Source organism: Dendrobates tinctorius, unplaced genomic scaffold (assembly GCF_039654945.1).
Source record: "Dendrobates tinctorius isolate UK_male_01 unplaced genomic scaffold, ASM3965494v1 ptg000240l, whole genome shotgun sequence".
Taxonomy (NCBI): domain Eukaryota; kingdom Metazoa; phylum Chordata; class Amphibia; order Anura; family Dendrobatidae; genus Dendrobates; species Dendrobates tinctorius.
The window spans coordinates 4,565,620-4,587,843 of NW_027361907.1; the positions used below are offsets into that span (position 1 = coordinate 4,565,620).

Here is a 22,224-nt window from a genome sequence, read left to right on the forward strand (position 1 = left end):
TATTTGAAATCTCAGATTTACAGGCGACTTGAGAAATTTATTTGCAAGGTAATTTTAGTACTTAACTGCTGCCTGTAAAACTAAAAAAAAAATCCATAAAACAAACAAGGAATGGAAAACAAGGTTTTTGCAGTAGCTTAATATCTTTTTTTATTATCAAAGACAAATCATAGGGTACATGCTTTCCCATTGCAATGTAAAACTGTATATGAATGGAAAAAGAAAAAAAAAAGCGAAAAAGAGGGAGTCAGTTTTTGCAAAAAAAAAAAAAAATATATATAAATGCCACAAACTCTGAGCCAAAGTGAAGTGTTTTTACTGAAACACTGAAAATTTGGATAAGAAAATTGAACTTCATAGTCTTATCCAATAAAACACAGGTAGCTTTTGTTTCTGTAAGGAATGAACATAAATCGGTCATTCATATAAAAGAAAAAAAAAAAAAAAAACTATAAGATTGCAAACATGAATACTATATACTATTCAGTATTCTGTAACAATCCGATCCAAGCAGGGAGTAAGGCCTGTTTCACACTTCCGTTTTTGTGTCCGCCAAACGGATCCGTTTCCGTTTTTTTGACGGAAACTGATGCAAACGGATCCGTTTTTTTAAAAACGGATCCGTTTTTTTGACGGATCCGCGGTAACCGTAATGGAAGTCTATGGGACCAAAAAAACGGATCCTGCAAAAAATGGCGGATCCGTTTTTTGACGGAAAACAACGGATTTTGACGGATTTGAAAAAACGGAAGTGTGAAACAGGCCTAAGTGGCAAATTTTTGGTGTTGAAGTATTTGCAGAAAATTGTGAGGGTTTACACAGACAAAATGTAAATGATTTCAAGCTTGGTAATTAAGAAAGAAAAAGAAATCAAACACAGAAGCAATGAGAAAACAGATCTTGATAGAATGTAACTTTCTTCATGCCTCGTCATGTTTACATAAAAAACGATTATAACTAACATAGTACATGGATCCACATCAAATGTCGACTGCTCTTGCTGGAATTGGTACAAGTAAGTCATTGTTATATTATTGCAAAATACAAATATTCCTTTGTTTAATAGTGTACAATACAGGTTTCTAGAAAATAATACCTGCTACCACCATTAAACATCTTTTCATAATAAAAAAAAAAAATCTATGAAATGTCAATTAAGTTTACCTTCAGCAGGAAGTATCTAAAAGAAGTAGTAAAGGCTTCTTACAGTTTTAGAAGCAATATTTACTAAAATATAAAATAATTCATTAAATTCAACTTGAATTGTTTGTCCTTTTCTCCTGTATGTAGGAAGTCTCAAAAGAGAAATCTTACAACCATTTTCCTTTTTTGGCTAAAACTGGTACCAAAAATGAAATGGTAGTAGTATGCTTCCAAGGATGCGGGGAGTACAGTTATGACAACTTTCACATACTAAAAAAACAGAACATTTATACGAAACTAAAAAAAAACAAAACAAAACTAGCTTTCCTTACTATTTGCATAGCAGTTAGAAAAATAATGCCTAAAAAACTGGAAATGCAAGTGTCATTTGACATAACATTGTAAAAGTACTGTTTTCATAGCATACGATAACACAGCATTACTCATGACCCTTGTTTTGCCTCACACCTGATGCCCCATCCTAGCTTCTTTGCTTAAGGGACCCTTCTGCGCAATTCTACTCTTTACAAGTATAAGCTTGAGTGAACTGCAATGGACTACATATAGGCAATTCTACCCAGGTTTAGTTATCCATGGGCTTCCCCCCACACCAAAAAACACAACTTCTTTATATTTGTATATAAACGGGCATTAAAGATAATTTTTTATGCTACTGGAATCCAAAATGCCAAATTACCAACCTTCCTTGCACACTGGTATGTAACCTCAGAATCCCTGATACTGGTGAAGTGTGCTTATGAAAGTACTTTTATACCTATGTTCAACACTGACCGAATCAGAATGTTCTAGAAGACTACTGTACTCAGATAAGCTTTCAGCAGAGTCTCCAAATCCATGGTAGTAGCCATACTGTAAGATATCAGCAGCTCCATCACCCAATGAAGGCCTGGATGCAACCCAGCTACTGGGGCTCCCATTAACATGCAGAGAGCCACAGGTCTGAGAATTTACAGCATTAATGTTGGTTTCAGTAAAAGTCCCATGTTCACCAGGGCTCTCCTTCTTGCCATTTGTGACATTGCTGATTTCATTGGAAAACTGAAGGCACCTTGCAGGACTTGAATCCATGTCTCCATGTAGCGCAATAAATCCATTACTTGCTTGTCCATTTGTTAACGTAGAGAAGCTACCATTCATATCTGTATCAAGAAACAAACCTGTCAAACCTTTGAAGCGCAAAGTGTAATTGTGCAAAAAGAAAAGTGAAAATCACTTAATGTCCCCCTCTATGTAAACATGGAGATGAGCTATGCTAAAAATAGTAGACATATACTTATAAAAACAAGGAGTACATATTTCACAGTTTTACATGTGCTCTAAACCCTTGGGAGCATCAGTTTACAAAATGTCCAGACATGAATAATTACCATATTAAAAAGGGGTGTCCGGACTTGTAGTAAAACTCAGACTTCTGAATACTTAGCGTGAACACCGGTGAGAGGGTGCAGTCAAGTGACTGCAGGTGTGTGATTTGCATACTTCCTGCCACATTTTGACATGCTTGGTCTCCTTCGATTCACTTGTATTGAGCAAAATTATCCAGATAGAACGTGACCACATGTGTGAAAAATCACATACTTGCAGTCCTATGCCCGCCGCTCTCACAGGCAACATCAAACAATCCTGACAGCGTGCAGGGCACACGCTGTAAGAATGAAGAAGCAGCAGCTACAGGACTGTTAAGACTGGACAACTCCTTTTAATTGTCAACAATCTTTATACAGTTGCTTTTTCTCCTCCATTTACACCTATATCTTTGTAACCTATATTTAATAAATTTGTTGATGATGCACTCACATTAAGTTTTTGCTCCCTAAACCTGTGTGAATGTTAGTGTAGTGTTCAAGTGTTAATATACTCACCGATCATGGTGTTATCCAGCTTCTTGCACCATGACTCTCCGTATCACACTGGGTTCCAAAAGAGCTGGAAGAGTCAGAACGACGCTCCATAAATGTATATTGTAAAAGGCACTAGTCTTACAGACTCCAGTGTGATCTGGAGAGTTTTAATTGCTGTCATGTGACTCAGAAGGGAACGGTGCAAGCTATCAAATTAGAAGTCGATCAGTGAGTATATTACTACATAGACACTACAACCAACACAAGGATATGGGGGGTGGGAAGTTAACTGGAGTGCTTCTTTAATTAGTTGACACTGTATTTTGATATAATATTGTGTTTATTTTCACATAGATGTTATATGTGGTTTCAAGAGAATGTTAATCACCTACCCAAAATAGAACTACATGACCTTCAACAACTTTTCTTTAAAAGCTAAGTATTGTACAGTTAGGTACTGAAATATTTGGATACTGACAAGTTTTGGCATTTTAGCTGTTTATCAATTTATTTCATTATGTTTGAAAATCTATTATGTTACCGTTGAACCTTATAATGGACATTAAAAAAAAAAAAAAAAAAAAGCTCACAATGGATGAGAAACAGACCATCATTAGGTTGGGAAAAAGAAAAGAAAAAATCTATACGAGCGATAGCAGAAATATTAGGAGTAGCCAAATGAACAGTTTGGTACATTCTGCAAAAACAAAAACACTTGTTAGCTTGGGAACTGAAAAATGCATGAACATCCTTAGAAAACAGTGGTGGATGATCTCAGAATCCTTTCCATGGTGTAGAAAAACCACTACATTGTCCACCCAAGTGAAGCACTCTGTCCAGAAAGTAGGTGTTTCAGTATCTAAGTCTACCATAAAGAGAAGACTTGAGGCAAATACAGATGGTTCACCACAAGGTGCAAACCATTAAACAACATTAACTCCCTTCACAACCGACTAACAGCTGTGTGTGTTTATCAGAGATCCACACGCAACTGTTACGTTAAATACCGCCGTCAGTGACAGCGGTGTTTAACACGTGCCAGCCGGAAGTGCATCAAGACCGCATATCCACACCTTTCATAACCCATCGGGGCTCCGATGGGTTATGACAGCTGGGGGACTGCAGAAGACCCACGTGACTGTCGTCACCATCCTCCTGCGGGGGCTGACCAATAGGAGTTCTCCTAAGGGGACTATTAAATAATGTAAAAAGGAGAGAAAAAAAGAAGGCACAAAAGTTCACATCACCACCCTTTTGCCCCATTAAAAAGAAAAAAAAACAAAAAAAAAAAAAGATACACTAATCAGATTGGTAAACAGCGTAATGAAGAAAAAAAATAAATAAATCAAACCGCCAGGATTGTATTTTTTTTTTTTTTAGTTGTCGCAACATTCCAATAAAATGCAATAACATAGTTTACTATATAGTGAATATGGTAAATAAAAAATACAATTGTGAAATTGCACTTTTTTTTTTTTTGCAATTTCACGGCACTTGGAATTTTTTTCTTCAATTTTCCAGTACACTATATAGTAAAGTCAATGGCAGTCAAAAGTACTACTCATCCCGCAAAAAGCAAGCCCTCATACAGCCATACGAACTGAAAATTAAAAAAAAAAAAAAAAAAAAGCGATGGCTCTGGGAAGGAAAAAAGGAAAACAAAAAACAGAAAAATGGCTCGGGGGTGATGGGGTCAAAAATGGATGCGCCAGATTAGACTTTGCCAAAGAACATTTAAAGAAGCCAGCCCAGTTCTGGAAATGCATTCTTTGGACTGCTGAAACCAAGATCATCCTGTATCACAATGATGGGAAGAAAGTATGGAAAAGGCTTGGAACGGTTCATGATCAAAAGCACACCACATCCTCTGTAAATTATGGTGCAGGCAGTGTGATGGCATGGGCATGCATGGCTTCCAATGGCGCTGGGACACTAGTGTTTATTGATGATGTGACTGAACACAGAAGCAGCCGAATGAATTCTGAAGTGTACAGCACAATACTTTCGGCTTCGATTCAACCATATACAGTAAGGTTCATTGGACGGCGCTTCACAGTACAGATAGACAATGACTCAAACCATACTGTGAAAGCAACTCAGGAGGTTATAAAGGGAAAGAACTGGAATATTCTGCAATCGTTGAGGCAATTCTCATCCCCACCGAGCACACACGTCACATGCTTAGACAAAACTTAAGGCAGAAAGACCCACAAACAAGCAACAACTGAAGTCAGCTGCAGTAAAGCCAGTTTTGTAACGTCCATGGCTTCCAGACTTCAGGCAAAGTTTTACAGGATATTTTTGTTCAACCCCTTTAAAATTAAACCTGAGACTCTACACTTCAATTGTATCTCAGGTATTTCATTTTAAATAAAAAAAAAAAAAAAAATATTGGCACGCAGAGCACAAATCACAAAGACGGTCACTGTCCAAATATTTCTGTACCTAACTGTATATTACTTTGCATTTATAAATCAGATAATAAACAGAGAATGTTTGAATAGTTTCTGATTACAGATTCTAATTTTTATTGTGTTGAGCATTTTATTCTATCCTCTATACATGATGTGGGCTGTCTTGCCGGAGCAATTGTTTAAATTTATTTACTTTCAAAAATAGGATTAAATATATGAAACTTGTAAACGTATTACTTACCCTGCACCAAATTACTTGCCAGCATTATACTACCACGCTGCATTCACAATCCTTCTAGACAAAAAAAAAAAAAAAAAAAAAAAGAAGGATCTCCAATAATGTATTGGAAATGCTCAGTTTTGCCACATCAGATTCCCGATACACTGACTAGAGACTTTCCCAAAAAAAAAAAAAAAAAATCACTGGATTGATGCTAAGCAAGCGATGCATGTTGGCAGATTAATACTCTGAAGCCTTCAGAATTGTGAATGCAGCATCTGACTACAGCAAACAGTCACTTTGTATTAGTAAAAGGTAAATATTGCACTATATTACTTAGGCCTGTTTCACACTTCCGTTTTTGTGTCCGCCAAACGGATCCGTTTCCGTTTTTTTGACGGAAACTGATGCAAACGGATCCGTTTTTTTAAAAACGGATCCGTTTTTTTGACGGATCCGCGGTAACCGTAATGGAAGTCTATGGGACAAAAAAAACCGGATCCTGCAAAAAATGGCGGATCCGTTTTTTTACGGAAAACAACGGATTTTGACGGATTTGAAAAAACGGAAGTGTGAAACAGGCCTTAGCTTTTTACCTAACGAAAATATATGTCAAAGCTTGCTTCTGACACATCAAGTAGCATTGTGGGTGCATATAATGTATAGCAGAGCTTTGTCATTTAGCTTTGCTACAATATATATTACAATGACAATGTGCTTAATAATAATGACAGCATAAAAAGATAGATAAGCTTGAATATTATTAAATTTATTTCCTTTTAAAAGCCTGGTTGTGATTGGCTTCAAGGTGATATTCCATCCTTGAAGTGAGATGAACAACTGTTATGAACCTGTATTTTTTACTGACAGGTTTCCTTTAAATTGGAGAAAATATATTAACAGGATGAGAAGAAGTCACTTATCAATGAGACCCCTCCACTGCTATATTTATATACAATCTTGTCTTCTTAAAGGGGTGATCTCAAGGCAAAGCATTTTTCCCTATTTAGTCCCATAATCTAAGCCATTTTCTATTATACTTGCGTTAAAAATTCACTACCGTTCCCTCACTAAACTACCTACTTTAGTATTTTTTTTTTGTCTCGTACTTCATGTCTGATGATTCATTTAAGTATCCCCAGTGCATGCTGGGATACTCATGAGGCATCATCAGGGGGTTGGGGTTGCGGATATTGTCACAGCCCCTGGCCCCTCCCTCAAACAAAGTGTCATCAGTTATGCTCATTTCAGGGGTTGGTCCCTGTGGGTATCCCTTGTGTAGAGTCTACCCCCAGCATGCACTGGTGATACTCAAACAAATAGTCAGACAGGAAGTAGAGAAAAAATACAAAAGTAGTTTGTGTAGTTAGGAAACGGTATGGAATTTTTAAAGCACGTACCGTATATTAGAAAATAGCTTAGATTACTGAACTAAATACATCAGGAAAAACACTTTGCCTTCAGACCACCCCTTTAAGACGACAAGATTGTGTTCCATTCTCTAGGGACTAGTAGAGGCAAAAACAGGAAAACCATGGGAGACAATGGTAAACTAGCACTAAAGGCACCTTCATGCTCAGGATCTGTGGACATCTCAGAATTAAGACGACCACCAATAAAAAAGTAGTTGAATATAAGGAATTTGCCATCTTTTTATAGGATGGGAGTGTCCCTTTAAAGTGTGCAACTCTGCCTGTTTCTGCTGGAAAATGAAGATAAAATCTGAAGGGAAACTGGTTTCACTTCAGTTTCTGCAATTGCACTATATATTAATTTTAATCGTAACACATTTATATTATACCCACTCACCACAGCAGTGTTCTTCTATCATACATGAAAAGACTGTGGCTTCTCTGGTATTCTACCTGAAAGCATGTGAAGCGTTCATAAAAGCTATGGGAAAATCTGCTCAACCTTTCATGGTGAAACAAAGCCCAAGCTCAGCATCAAAAGAATAACGTGGGCTGAACACTAAAGAGTGCCCAACGTCAATCTGTGGCTGCCCTTTTCATTTCAGAAAACAAGCAATGCGCAGCTACAGATCAAGGTTACTTACTAAAATCATCAATTAGATGGAAAAAAACTAATAAAACAGGCACTGGCAAGTGTCCCTAATGGCCCCATAAAGAACCCAAGGTTGAGATATGCGACTTTCGCCGTGAAAATGTGAGATATCGCGCTTTGAAATAAACAAGTTGTGCAAGGTCCTTTACGGAGCGGTTTCCTAAAGGTGACAACACTGGAGCAGTTTCCAGTGACCGCTCTTTAAAGGATGTAGCACAGCTTGTTTCATTCATTTCGCAGGATCTCACGTTATTGTGATCTCGCACTTTTCACTGCAAGTAGCGCAAAGTACGGTAGGTTTGTGGGATCTGAAAGTCCAGACGAGACGTACTAGAAAAAATATAGAAAAACACAGCACTCATACGGTGGTAAGTTTTAGGTGCTCAAGTAGGGTGTCCAACCCAGCATGTAGACAATTACAAAAACTTGGCACTCAAAATTGTGAAGAAAAAAATGTTCCATTTATTTTGCATCCAAACAATATAACATTACTGAACGTTTTCAGTCCACCACTGGACCTTCATTAGAATAGTCTGGTTCAAAAAAAAAAGATGGAGTGCAGATGCTTCTAGAAGAATCGCGTGTCTGGGGTGTGTGTTCCCCCGCTGCTGTGGATGTACGCCAAAGTGGCGGGGAACGCACACCGCAGACACGCGATTCTAACTCACTCCGGCCATCAGCGCATATCCATAGCGACGGATGTCGCAAGACACAGACGCGCCGTTTCTGTATACCTTGTGCTACGGCATCCAGGCGCCTTTTCCGTAACCATTCTAGAAGAATCTCCACTCCATCTTTACTTTTGAACCAGACTATTCTGATGAAGGTCCAGTGGTGGACCGAAAACGTTCAATAACGTTATACTGTCTGGAAGCAAAATTAATGGAACATTTTTTTTCTTCACAATCTTGAGTGCCAGGTTTTTGTAATTGTCTAGACTTAATAGAAAGTCAGGTTCTTTAAAAGGGTATTATTAGGGAACACGTGTCAACATTTTTTTTTTTTTTTAAATAGACGTTAACGACTAAAAATCGCCAAACTGCAACTGCCCACAGGGTTGCCAACTTTATTTTTTCTGGAAAGCTTCTCAAAAAAAATCACAACTTCATTTTAATGACACATTAGATGATCATAATAAATCATTAACAATATAAGTGATACAAGTCCACAAGCCATAAAACCTATAAGACATTCACTGAACTGTAAAAAGTGAAAAATACAGTAATAAAAATCTGTGCATGTCTCTACAGCTTAAAAAAAAAAAAACAAAAACAAAAAAACACCCAATCACGGGGCTGAGTCATACAGTGGGAAAAAAAAATCCCCCCTCAAATAGGCAAACACATACAGAGGAAGGGGGAGAAAGCGAGAGCAGCTTAGAAAAGGCTCTCAGTGTAATATGGCAAGACTATTACCAAGTGCTCACTTCCGGCAAGTACTGACAGTACAAGTGCAGTGGGAGGACCTCCACTGCGCTGTGTGTCATTACTTATACTGCTGTGCATCTACCTTAGGCCGGGGTCACACTTGCGAGAAACTCGCACGAGTCTTGTGCCTCAATACCCAGCACTGCCACTGGCACTCAGGACCGGAGTACGCGGCTGCATATATTTCTATGCAGCTGAACACTCCGCTCCCGAGTGCCGGGTATTGAGGTGCAAGACTCGTGCGAGTTTCCCGCAAGTGTGACCCCGGCCTCAGTAACATACTGCAATGGTACTCTCCTCCACCAGCACATGTACCGGCAGTAAGATCTGTATAACCCACCTAGACAACAGTTTTACCGTCTTACACTTGAGAAAGCCGGTTCCAAGATTTTCTGGGGCCATTCCATTTTTTCCTTCCCATAAATCCATATATTGCTGCCTGTTTACAATTGACCAAAGTCATATGGGGGGGAAGAAGCAAATTCTCTCAGAGAAGAATCTTTGCCAATGCCTCCTTGAAGGGGAAATTGGCATACAAACTAATAAAACTACATTTCATTTATATCTTCAGCTCCTTTATCATCATGTAGCCAGGTTAGCATGTAGTGGTGAAAAGTTCTCTTAAAATGGTCAGTTTTCAGATTTTGTCTTATTCTTTCCCAATATCTGCATTAAACTATTACACTGGATGTTTTAGCGTATTAAACCAATACAAGTGCAATCCAATTTAGTACGGATTTTAATAACTACAACATTCAAGCTATTAGAAGTGAATGTCTATATACGCACAAATTTACAATTCAAAAGCTCAAAAATAAACTGAAATAAAAAAAAAAAAAAAGCAACAATAGTAGTTGAAGCCTGGACAGATCGATTATTTTTACACAAGTACCACATGGATTAATGCTCCTTGATTACCAGCTTATACAGATCCCTCCCAAAGTCTTTATTGTTTCTTCTTTTTTATAAACATATGAAGATATGATACAAATCAGGAAGGATGATGGCGATACCATTATTTCATACACGAGAACATTCAAAAATAAGCATATTGGCTTATGCAACGAAAAGGCGATTGCATCGGAGACACTGTGCAAATATTATTTGCTGGTCTAACAGAGGTGTTCTCCTGTGGTTTCATATCTTCAACCAGCTGTACGTTGTAGCATCTGTCAGAAATTTGCCCAACCCCACCTGATATCTCCGAGTGACTCTCTACATGCATACTCTCGTCTTCTATCCCCAAAGCCAAATCAGCCTGGAGATGAATGCTGCCTCCTGAAAGAAACAATAGATGCAAATATACTGAGGACTAGGAAAAAACTTATCAAACATGAGAAAAATGGTTTTAGACAAAAAGCAGATAAACTACTAGTTTCATTACAACCACTCACACAAGTACAAAATACAAATCTATTTTACTGAATATAGTTAAAAATTGGGGCAAAAGGTATATTTGGATTCTGTGGAATCCAAGTAAAAAAACAGGAATGATGGCCCACCTATAACTCTGGCAAAAATGAAGAGACCACTGCAAAATTTTCAGTTTGTCTGATTTTTCTCTTTATAGGTATATTTGAGTAAAATATGAAATGCTCTTATTCTATAAACTACTGACAACATGTCTCTGAATTTCCAAGCAATAAATTTTGTATTGTTTTTAGAAAATGAGAAGTGGTCAAAATAAAAAAAAAAAAAAAAAAAAAAAAAAAATGCAGTGCTTGCAGACCTCAAATAATGCTAAGAAAACAAGTTCATAATCATTTAGATACAACAATACTAATGTTTTAACTCCGGAAGAGTTCAGAAATCAATATTTTGTGGAATAACCACGATTTTTAGTCACAGCTTTCATGCGTCTTGGCATGCTTTCCACCAGTCTTTCACACTGCTTTTGGGTGACCTTATGCTGCTTCCTGGTACAAAAATGTAAGCAGTTCTTCTTTGTTTGATGGCTTGTGACTATCCATCTTTCTCTTGATTACATTCCAGAGGTTTTCAATGGGGTTCAGGTCTGGAGAATGGGCTGGTCATGACAGGGATTTGATGTGATGGTCCTTCATCCACACATTGATTGACCCAGCTGGCATGACGCTTATTCCTGCTGGAGAAAAAAAAACAAAAAAAAAAAAAAAAAAAACAAAAAAAAAAAACACAAACAGTCCTCAGAGTTGGGGAACATTGCCTGAGCAGAAGGAATTAACCGTTTTTCCAGGATAACCTTGTATGCGGCTTGATTCCTACGTCCTTCGTAAAAGTTAACCTGCCCAATTCCAGCCTTGCTGAAGCATCTCCAGATCACCACCGATCCTCCAACAAATTTCACAGTGGGTGCAAGACATTGTGGCTTGTACGCCTCTCCAAGTCTCCGTTTAACCATAAGACAACCAGGTGTTGGGCAAAGCTGAAAATTAGACTCATCAGAGAGGATTACTTTACTCCAGTCCTCTATGGTCCAATCCTTATGGTCTTTGGCAAACTTCAGCCTGGCTCTATTTTGCTTTTTATTGATGAAAGGCTTTTTTCTACCTTTACATGACTTGAGCCCTGCCTCTAGGAGCCTGTTACGAACTGTTCTTGCCGTGCACTTCACCCCAGCTGCCATTTGTCATTCCTTTTCTAGGTCACTTGATCCTGCGGTTGCTGAGTGACATTCAAATATGACGACAGTCATCCCGGTCAGTGGAGAGTCATTTTCGCTTTCTGCCAGTTTGTAGCCTTGTTGTCATGGACTGCCGTCTCAGAAATTTTAAGGATGGAGGCAACATGACGCTCACTGTATCCCTCTGCCAGTAAAGCCAGAATTGAGCCCTTCTCTTCCTCACTCAAGACTTTTCTTTTCAACTCCTTTGGCATGGTTTAAAGTTATTTCTTCATTCCTATTACTTTTGGGATATTACTAGCACTTGTTTTGCTATCCAGATGGTCCTATTGCAAGAGAATTGTGACCACCACAGTAGGGTTTTTTTTTTTATACTTTTCTTCGTTAAATAAGATTTGGTTCAGGTGATCACCTAATCAGAAGCACAGTAAAGTAGAATTAGGTGTACTCTGGTTGAAATTCAACTGACACTGGAATGGAAGTCAGATATGTAGAGAAGCTGATTTTTATAAAACTGTGCAGTGGTCTTAATTTTTGCCAGAGCTGTAGAGAAAGGAAAAAAAAATTTTTTTTAAATACACACACACACACACACACACATTATATATATATATATATATATATATATATATATATATATATATATATATATATATATATATATATATACACACACACACTCACTGGCCACTTTATTAGGTACACCATGCTAGTAAGGGGTTGGAGCCCCTTTTGTCTTCAGAACTGCCTCAATTCTTCGTGGCAGAGATTCAACAAGGTGCTGGAAGCATTCCTCAGAGATTTTGGACCATATTGACATGATGGCATCACACAGTTGGCGCAGATTTGTCGGCTGCACATCCCTGATGCGAATCTCCCGTTCCACCACATCCCAAAGATGCTCTATTGGATTGAGATCTGGTGACTGAGGAGGCCATTTGAGTACAGTAAACTCATTGTCATGTTCAAGAAACCAATCTGAGATGATTCGAGCTTTATGACATGGCGCATTATCCTGCTGAAAGTAGCCATCAGATGTTGGGTACATTGTGGTCATAAAGGGATGGACATGGTCAGCAACAATACTCAGGTAGGCTGTGGCGTTGCAACGATGCTCAATTGGTACCAAGGGGCCCAAAGAGTGCCCAGAAAAAATTCCCCACACCATGACACCACCACCACCAGCCTGAACCGTTGATACAAGGCAGGATGGATCCATGCTTTCATGTTGTTTACGCCAAATTCTGACCCTACCATCCGAATGTCGCAGCAGAAATCGAGACTCATCAGACCAGGCAACGTTTTTCCAATCTTCTACTGTCCAATTTCGATGAGCTTGTGCAAATTGTAGCCTCAGTTTCCTGTTCTTAGCTGAGAGGAGTGGTACCCAGTGTGGTCTTCTGCTGCTGTAGCCCATCTGCCTCAAAGTTCGACGCACTGTGCGTTCAGAGATGCTCTTCTGCCTACCTTGGTTGTAACGGGTGGCAATTTGAGTCACTGTTGCCTTTCTATCAGCTCGAACCAGTCTGCCCATTCTCCTCTGACCTCTGGCATCAACATGGCATTTCCGGCCACAGAACTGCCGCTCACTGGATTTTTTTTCTTTTTCGGACCATTCTCTGTAAACCCTAGAGATGGTTGTGCGTGAAAATCCCAGTAGATCAGCAGTTTCTGAAATTCTCAGACCAGCCCTTCTGGCACCAACAATCATGCCACGTTCAAAGGCACTCAAATCACCTTTCTTCCCCATACTGATGCTCGGTTTGAACTGCAGGAGATTGTCTTGACCATGTCTACATGCCTAAATGCACTGAGTTGCCGCCATGTGATTGGCTGATTAGAAATTAAGTCTTAACACACAGTTGGACAGGTGTACCTAATAAAGTGGCCAGTGAGTGTGTATATATATATATATATATATATATATATACACACACACACACATACACACACACACACATACACACACTGTATGATAAAGTCACAAACGGGCATAATCTGCAATTTAATTCTGCCTCCACAGAAGAACAATGAAGCTAATGCCCATAGAAGGGTGGATAAGGTATGTATAACCGCGTTATTGCAGGATTCTGGGGCCAGCAATACACGTCACAGGGCGCTGTGACTGATGGGAGGGGGCACACGCACCAGAGCCTGGAAGAAATCCTTAGCATAAAGAAATAAAAGACAATTTCTTAACAAGACCAAAGATATGGTCATACAGTTATTACTAATTTAACCAATTTACCACCTGTATGCCCATATTAATAAGTTAAAACAAAATCCAGGGGGTGACAAATTCCCTTTAAAGCCCATATACTCATTACAGTGTCAAACTATTACCCATACAACAGACAACTTCCCTTACTCTGGCATACACAGAAATGCTCGGCCAAGCAGATTTTTTTGTGCTCTTTATGAGACACTGTAAAATACCTCTGGCAGTAGCTCATTTCATGGTAAAAAAAATCCAAATCCTTCTCATCCTCGACATCATCTGTCCAGGTATAGATAGGAGGTTCCCCAAACAATGGACTGTTGACTGCTCCAGGAGAGATTCAAGTCTGCCGCACCAGACAACGGGTTTGATGCATCAGAGATTTCATGCCAGAATTGTTTGAAAAATCTCAAAATTTAGTTGCAACTCAGAACAGCGCCAACATTTTTCAACTTTTTGTTTCTCCCAGCTCAGGCCAAATGGGCAGGGCAGGGCAGGGACGTGGCAACCGTGGCTCGTCAAATTCATATCGAGCAGCGGTGTTCACTACGCCACAAATCTTTCTCCAGGTGGTAAAATAGGACTTGTGGCAACGCGCGCACAGAGATGTACGCCGTTTGTTCGATGCTCCTCTTCATGAATCAGGAGCGTATGACTTCAGCCCATGTTCACGCTGGTCTTGATGCATCATGCCCAGTGTATATTGGGGGGGGCTAACGTCCATTTCAAAGATTTTTTTTTTGTTAAAAGGTGCTTGAATGAAATACTGCAGTACTGCATTAGTCAATTCATTATACAAAACCACGGACAAGAAACGTGAATTTCTCACCTTCAGTTCGAAGCTTCTTGAAGGCATAAGCCTCTAAATCATTGAAGGATCGTTTGCGATTTATAGAACCTCCAGTAAAATGATTAGAGGTGTTGACTTTGTGGGCTCCATTTAAGGAGCTGCTGTAATAAAAACCGTTCAGCTGACTGTTCTGGAGGTTAAGGAGAAATTGAGCACACTCTTGGAAGCCTTGGGAGTGTGCGAGGTCAGCCGCTGTCAAGCCACTGGCATTCCTAAAGCTGCATAACAAAGAACTGAATTAGATCCTACATTTTACATAGGGTGTGCCCTCAGTTACTAACTATCTGAAGACTGAACAATCATAAAACCATACAAACTGTAGTTGCTCTAAATTCATCTAGATAGGTCTTTATTTTTTGTAAAGTCTTAGCTATTTCTAAACAAACATGTCTCATTCTAAAATATATAAATGCTAAATGCTGAATTAAAATTTCCTAAAACTCCTTTTAATGCTACACAAAATCCTATTATCTCACAGTACTTAGAATGACAACTAACTAAATCACAAGAGTTTATTATACCTATGCTACAAACTATAGCAGAAAACTACACTGAATATAACCAAATATAGATTGTCTGTGGCATTTCCCATGTCTTGGCTCAGAAAAGGTGATTATAGAAAATGTTGGGGTATAGCATCATTATGACACAACCTGTAGCTCCTACTGGATGAAAGCTATGCAGCACAGACGGGACATTGCCAAGCCTTTATTCCATCTTAAATATTTAGCATCTAAGCATTGGTTTGCTATACAAATGTTAACATGTAAGATGATGTGATAACAGATTTCGATGGACTTATTACTAAAGTTTTTCTTGCTCAGCAAAATGCAAAAAGAATATTTACATCAATGTCAAATGCTGTATCCCCCACAAAATAGACTCAGATCCAGTGCAATTTATTATTGGCCATTGATTGGAGCCACTTCCACATCCTGTCACGTTGGTAAAGTGAACAAATCAAATAAAAAGGATTTTTGCAAGTGCCCCATAACATGCAATAAACTGCAAAAGTCTAAACTACCATATATTAAAATGTTTTAAGAAAATGGTGCCAAAATGCCTAAAGCTTTCCTCATATGGCACCTAGGTAATCCAAAGTCCTTTGACAGGTATTAGGATTGAAAGGCGTTCTCCAGCACCGTTTTTCAGTAGGGGAGTGGTTCCGATGGCATTGCATCGGCATGTACCTGCCAGGACGCTTGCACAATCACCAGGTATCATCTTATTCTTGGAGAAAAAAGGATTTAGTTCAGCTCACCCCTCACTGATGCTGCAGCAAGGTCCGAGCAAGGACACGTCTCCACTTGGACGTCTTGGAATACTTCATAGAAAAAGGAAAGTCCAGCTCAAGGAGTAAAATCCAGAATTTTCTTTATTTCATTAATATACAAGCATGGCTGCTATAGTCATCATTGCGGTTTTTACCCTGACATGGGATAGCTGCACAGAAAGTGCCCAGGAGGTTCTGTACGCGTTTCGAGCAGCATACGCTCTTAGACTCAGAGTCTAAGAGCGTGTACCGCTCGAAACGCGTACAGAACCTCCTGGGCACTTTCTGTGCGGCTATCCCATGTCAGGGTAAAAACCGCAATGAAGACTATAGCAGCCATGCTTGTATTTTAATGAAATAAAGAAAATTCTGGATTTTCCTCCTTGAGCTGGACTTTCCTTTTTCTAGATCATCTTATTCTTCACACAACATTATCAGATCCATAGCAGTAAGTTGTGCCAGAAAACCCCTTTAACTTCTATGCACATTTCTCTGGAATGACTTTCAGATCAGAATTGTAAAATGCTAAAGTGATTAAGTCTATGGGGCAGAAAACTAACATTTAAGGGGTATATTGTAGTTGCCTGAACTAATTTTGAAGTACAACTTAACATCTGAGTACAGCATTTAATACATGACAATATACAAATCAATTTTAAATGGTAACTAGACATATATACACAGTTGAAACCTGACGTTTACATACACTATATAAAGAAACACAAAGGAATGTTTTTCTCAATATCTGACATGAAATCAGAATAAATCTTTCCCATTTTAGGTCAATTAGGATTACAATAATTATTAATATTTGCCAGAATAATCAGAGACAATGCAGTAAGTAATAAAAATGCCTTAACACAAAGTCAAAACTTTACACACATTTCATTAGTCTTTGATGCCATTTCCCTTAACCTGAATACCTTGGGTCGAAGGTTTAGGATATCCTTCCACAAGCTTCTCACAATAGTTGGTCGGAATTTGGGCCTATTCCTCCTGACAAAACTGGTGCAACTGATCCAGGTTTGTAGGTTGCTTTGCTTGCACCTGCCTTTTCAGCTTTGCCAATAAATTTTCAATAGGATTGAGATTAGGGATTGGGATGGCCACTCCAAAACATTGACTGATATCATTAAGCCACTTTGTTACCATTTTGGCAGCATGCGTCGGGTATTTGTCCATTTGGAAGACCCATTTCTGACCAAGCTTTAATTTCCTCGCTGATATCTTGAGATGTTGCTTCAGTATTGCCACAATCTTTTCTCATGATGCCATTTACTGAAGTGCACGAGTCCACCACCCCCGTGTTTCACAGTTGGGATGGTGTTCTTTGGCTTCTAAGCTTCTCCCTTTTTCCTCCAAATGCATCGATGATCATTATGACCACAAAGTTCAGTTTTAGTTTCATCAGACCACAGGACAGGTCTCCAAAAATTAAGGTCTTTGGTCCTGTGTGCATTTGCAAATAATAATTTGGGTTTATTATATTTCTTTTTGAGTAGTGGCTTCTTCCTGGCAGAGTAGCCTTTCAGCCCATGCAGTACTTGTTTCACTGTGGATATCGACACAATCTTACCAGCTTCATCTCCACAAGGTCTTTTGCTTTTGTCGTTGGGTTGATATGCACATGTCGGGCTAAAGCACGTTCATCTCTGGGACACAGAACCAGTCTCCTTCCTGAGCGGTGAGATGGCTGGACATTCCCATCTTGTTTGTACTTGCGTATAATTGTTTGAACAGATGAACGAGGCACCTTCAGGTATCTTGAAATTGTAACCAAAGATGAGCCAGACTTGTGCAAGCCCACAATTCTCTTCCTGAAATCTTAGCAGATTTCTTTAGACTTTCCCATGATGCTACACAAAGAAGCAGTGTTTCAGGTGTGCATTAAAATACATCCACAGGGGTCTCTAACTCAGATGTTGCCAAAACACAGAAGCTTCCAAATACATGAGATCATATGGGCAGTCCAAAAATGTTTGGGCACAGTAAATCAGTGTACGCAAACTTCTGACTTTGCAGTAAGCAATGATAATGCATTAAACTCATTCTGACATTTGGCAAATAATTATTGTAATTGACCTAAAACATGAAAGGTTTATTCTGATTTTATTTCAGATATTGAGAAAAACATGCATGTGTCTTTTTATATAGTGTATGTAAACTAATAGTTTCAAATAAATAAAAAATTAAATACACTTTTTTTTATTTAAGTACCCTTTAAATGCAAGCACATAGGTGGGAGTCTAGAGATCACATAACCCCCCCCTTAACCATAATAGGTGGATAGCTCAGGTGACAGGAGAGCACAACTCTTTCCAGAGTATGGCAGGACCTGAACCCCCACTCATCTTTTTACAATTAAATGGGTACTTAAATATTGAACAAGAGTTATAAAGGCTTATTTACTCATCAAGCAATATGCCACCAGAATTACTAAGGGAAAAAATGTAATTCTGGCATTGAAATGACTGGTAGATATGAGAAACATCAAATTAAAAGACAATTCTCTGTAGTTAATATCAGATGGAAGACAAAATGAACCACAAACATGCAAACAAAAATGTCAGAAAGCTGCTGGAAAGGTATGATGAATGAGAAGTGATAGTCATGAGTAAAGGATAGCAAAATGCATATACAGTAGAAATTGACCGATTGTGTTCTACTCAATTCCATACTTGAAGGGGTTGTCCTGTCCAAAGCAATAAATCTGCAGTCACTGTTCTACTGCAGCCTTATGAATCTCCCCAACGTGCACACTGTCTGCTGCAGGGATTCGTCAGGATCAGAGGGTATGTATGCCAGGGCCTGTCTAGTGGACATGGCCTCACTCCACACATGTATTAAGCAAGGCCATGGCCCAGTCTAATGCCACTGTCTCACTCCATACAACTGTATGAAAGAGACCTCGCCCACTGACAGGGAGTATACATAACACATACATACCCTCCGGTCCAGGGTCAGAAATCAGCAAATCCCCGCAGTGCACTGTACATACGCTGGGGGGATTCAGAGTGACTGCAGATTTATCGATTTGGACCGGACAACCTCTTTAATAGGTTTTGGCATGTTTGGCACTTAAGTCTGCAGTCAGTATGTGATTGCAAACCTATGAATCTTCACTGTGCATGTAGTCGGTATTCCTTGGTACCAGTGGCAAGCCTAGGCAGTCAGGTGACCGATGTATGTACTATGCGTACTCCCAGCCAAATTAAGACTAGATGTGCGCGGTCTCACTCAATTCACTCGTATTGAGCGATGCCCGCATGTCTAGTCAGAATGCAACCGGGAGTATGCCAAGCCATACTTTTTGCTCACGACTGCCCGCTCCCAGGGGATCCTGATAGCGCAAGCCATCACACAGTGACTGCAAGACTTTTGTGCCAAACTTGGGACAACACCTTAAAAAAAGTAAAGAAGCATACAAAAAGTCAGTGTGGCATGTATTAACATGTTTACTGTAATATTTCACTTATCTAAAAGTTTGTGCTGTAAAACTGCTTATTCTACTCATTCTCAAATAAAGAAATGTGACAAAAGCCCACAAGCTTGCTCTGGTAAATAGAAATGTGCTTATGAAAGTATGGAGCACAGGCCCCAAGTGGCAGTCTCCAGCTGGACCAAAAATTCTGAGCATTCAGAAAGAATTATGGAGTCAATTTGTAATTGATTTGCAAAGTAAATAGACCATCCTCATCAGGGTCAGGTGGTCAATTTCATAATGTATACACAATTTTAGAACTGGTGACAGATCAGCTTTGATTTGCAAGGCAACAGCTATAACAACTCTACATGACACGGAAAGAGCATAAAAATACAAGCAGCTGTGCAATGGTAGACAAGTAGCAAAAAGGAAAACAAGAAAAAGAAACTGAAAAATAGTGTGAGGGTCTCATGACACAGAGCATATACAATGTGTGGTACATGACAGATTCTTAGGTTGTCCGGAGTGATGGAAAAATACGGAGGATACTGTTGTTGAATATAACATTAGTAATGCAAAGTTTTTAAAGATCCCCAAATCAAGGTGTAGAAGGATTCTTTCTGGTGTTACTTATCTCATTTACCGCACAACTCTGCATGCGACTGCAGAGAATGCTGGTCTGCCATTTATTGGCGTAATGTATTTTGTCACTTTTGTTAAGAGTACATATTGTGAAGGAAACTTTTAGTTTAAAGACACCTTTGTGCGTCATGGAATTCATTTGGAAAGGAAGGCGTTAATATAAGTGTCCGTTAAAAGGGGTTGTACCACCAAGATAGGGGATAACTTCCCATTGCTGAGGGTACGTCCACTGGGGCCCCCACTAATCTCAAGAACAGGGCTCCAGCAATGGATTCTGTAGAGTATATATGTAGATGAATATATGCAGATATTTCTTATAAGCCTGACAATATATAGTGGTGCTTGAAAGATTGTGAACCCTTCAGAATTTTCCATACTGCTCTCTAAATTGGACCCAAAAGTACATAGGATTATCACACAAGTCCTAAAAATATACAAATGAGTCTAAAATATTACTTTTTCAAATGGAGGGAAATGATCCAATATCACATGCTTGAGGCAAAAGTATGTGAATCTTTCTTAAGAATCTACTGTAACCCCCTTGTGTAACAAGAGCTAACCACATCTAAACATTAAAAAAACTTAAACTCCTATGTTGGTGATTTTCTCCCATGAACTGCTCACTTCAGGACAAGATTTCTGTAAGTTTAAGGTCAGGATTTTGTCTGATCTATTGCAATACTATTTAGCTATTCTTTTGAAGCACGCCTTGCGTGCTTTGGCTGTTAGTCTTGCTACATAAACTTTGTTCTCAAGATTCAGCTCATGAACAGATGTCGTTTCCCTTTAGAACTTGTTGATATAATTCAGAATTCATTGTTCCATCAATGATGGCAAGTCATCCTAGTCCAGATACAGCAGAAGAGGCCTAAACCATTATATAACACTATGGTGGTTGTAACTTTTTTCTGTAATGTAGTGTTTTTCTTTCTTCTAAAACAGAACGCTTCTCATTTAAACCAAAAATCTCTATTTTGGTCTCATCTATCCACAAAACATTTTTCCAATAGCCTTCTGGCTCGTCCAAATAATATTTAGTGAACCACAGACAAGGAGCAATGTTCTTAATGGAGAGCAGTGCCTTTCTATTTGCATTCTTGCCAGGCAAACCATTATGTTCAGAGTCCTCCTGATGGTGGACTCAAACATTAGTGAGGCCTTTAGTTGCTTAGAGGTTATCTTGGGATACTTTGTGATATCACAGACTATTGTATGTCTTGCTCACAGAATGATTTTTGTTTCTTTGTGGGTCAACCACTACTAGGGAGGATAATATTCTTGAATTTTCTCCATTTGTATATTGGTGGAGTCCAAACCCTTTACAGATGATTTTGTTAACTTTTCCAGCCTGAAGCATCAACAACTCTAAGGTCCTCAAAAATCTAATTTGCTTGTGCCATGATACACTTCCACCAACGTGTTGTGAAGATCAGACTCTGATAGATCCCTGTTCTTTAAATAAAACAGGTCTTCCACGCACACCTTATTGTCCCATTGATTGAAAATACCATATTCTATTTGCACATACGAATCCTAGAGGTTGACACCATTATCGACAGTAAGACATGTGACATTCAATCATATTCCTCAATAGATTTTTTTTCCCTAAGTCTAATATTCTGGACACCTTTGATTTGGTTCTCCCTCTACTTTCAGCACTTGTGCGAAAATGCAATTCTTGGTCAAGTTTATGCAGAAATAGAGAAATGCTGAATGGTTGTCAAACTTCCAAGCACCACTTTAATGTTGTCTAAGCCTTAAATTAGGTTTGAACACTTTGAATGTTAGCATTAGTGATGTGAGATAAAATGAAAGAAAGTGTTAAGACCATAAAATGAAGTAAAAAGGGCATGCTATCATATTGTTTGTATTAGGAAGGGGATATTACCAGAAATTTGTAATACTAAGAAGCGCCATAACAGAGCTTTGCGTAAAAATACTGGGAAGTGAAGAAAGGGAAGTGCCAATACATATTATAGTGCTGTCAAAATGTTGATGACGTTAAACTACCCACCCAATCAAGAAGAGGTCCTGGATACCTTAAAACTGTATGTGCAATTAGTTTGTTTCAACTTGTGAGGGATC

The 22,224-nt window shown here is 38.9% G+C and overlaps 1 protein-coding gene across 3 annotated transcripts in view; it reads right to left on the reverse strand.

The window, feature by feature from the left end:
* Window positions 1-432: 432 nt before the first annotated feature.
* Window positions 433-22,224, reverse strand: part of ANKRD10 (ankyrin repeat domain 10) — a 68,082-nt gene continuing 46,290 nt past the window's right edge. For all 3 annotated transcript variants that reach the window (XM_073556839.1, XM_073556841.1, XM_073556840.1), the window contains exons 4-6: window positions 14,780-15,018; window positions 10,325-10,408; window positions 433-2,303 (exon numbers count right to left, since the gene is read on the reverse strand). In XM_073556839.1, coding sequence (XP_073412940.1) covers window positions 1,870-2,303; window positions 10,325-10,408; window positions 14,780-15,018 — 757 coding nt within the window. In that variant the 3' untranslated portion in view covers window positions 433-1,869. The remainder of the gene's footprint in view (window positions 2,304-10,324; window positions 10,409-14,779; window positions 15,019-22,224) is intronic.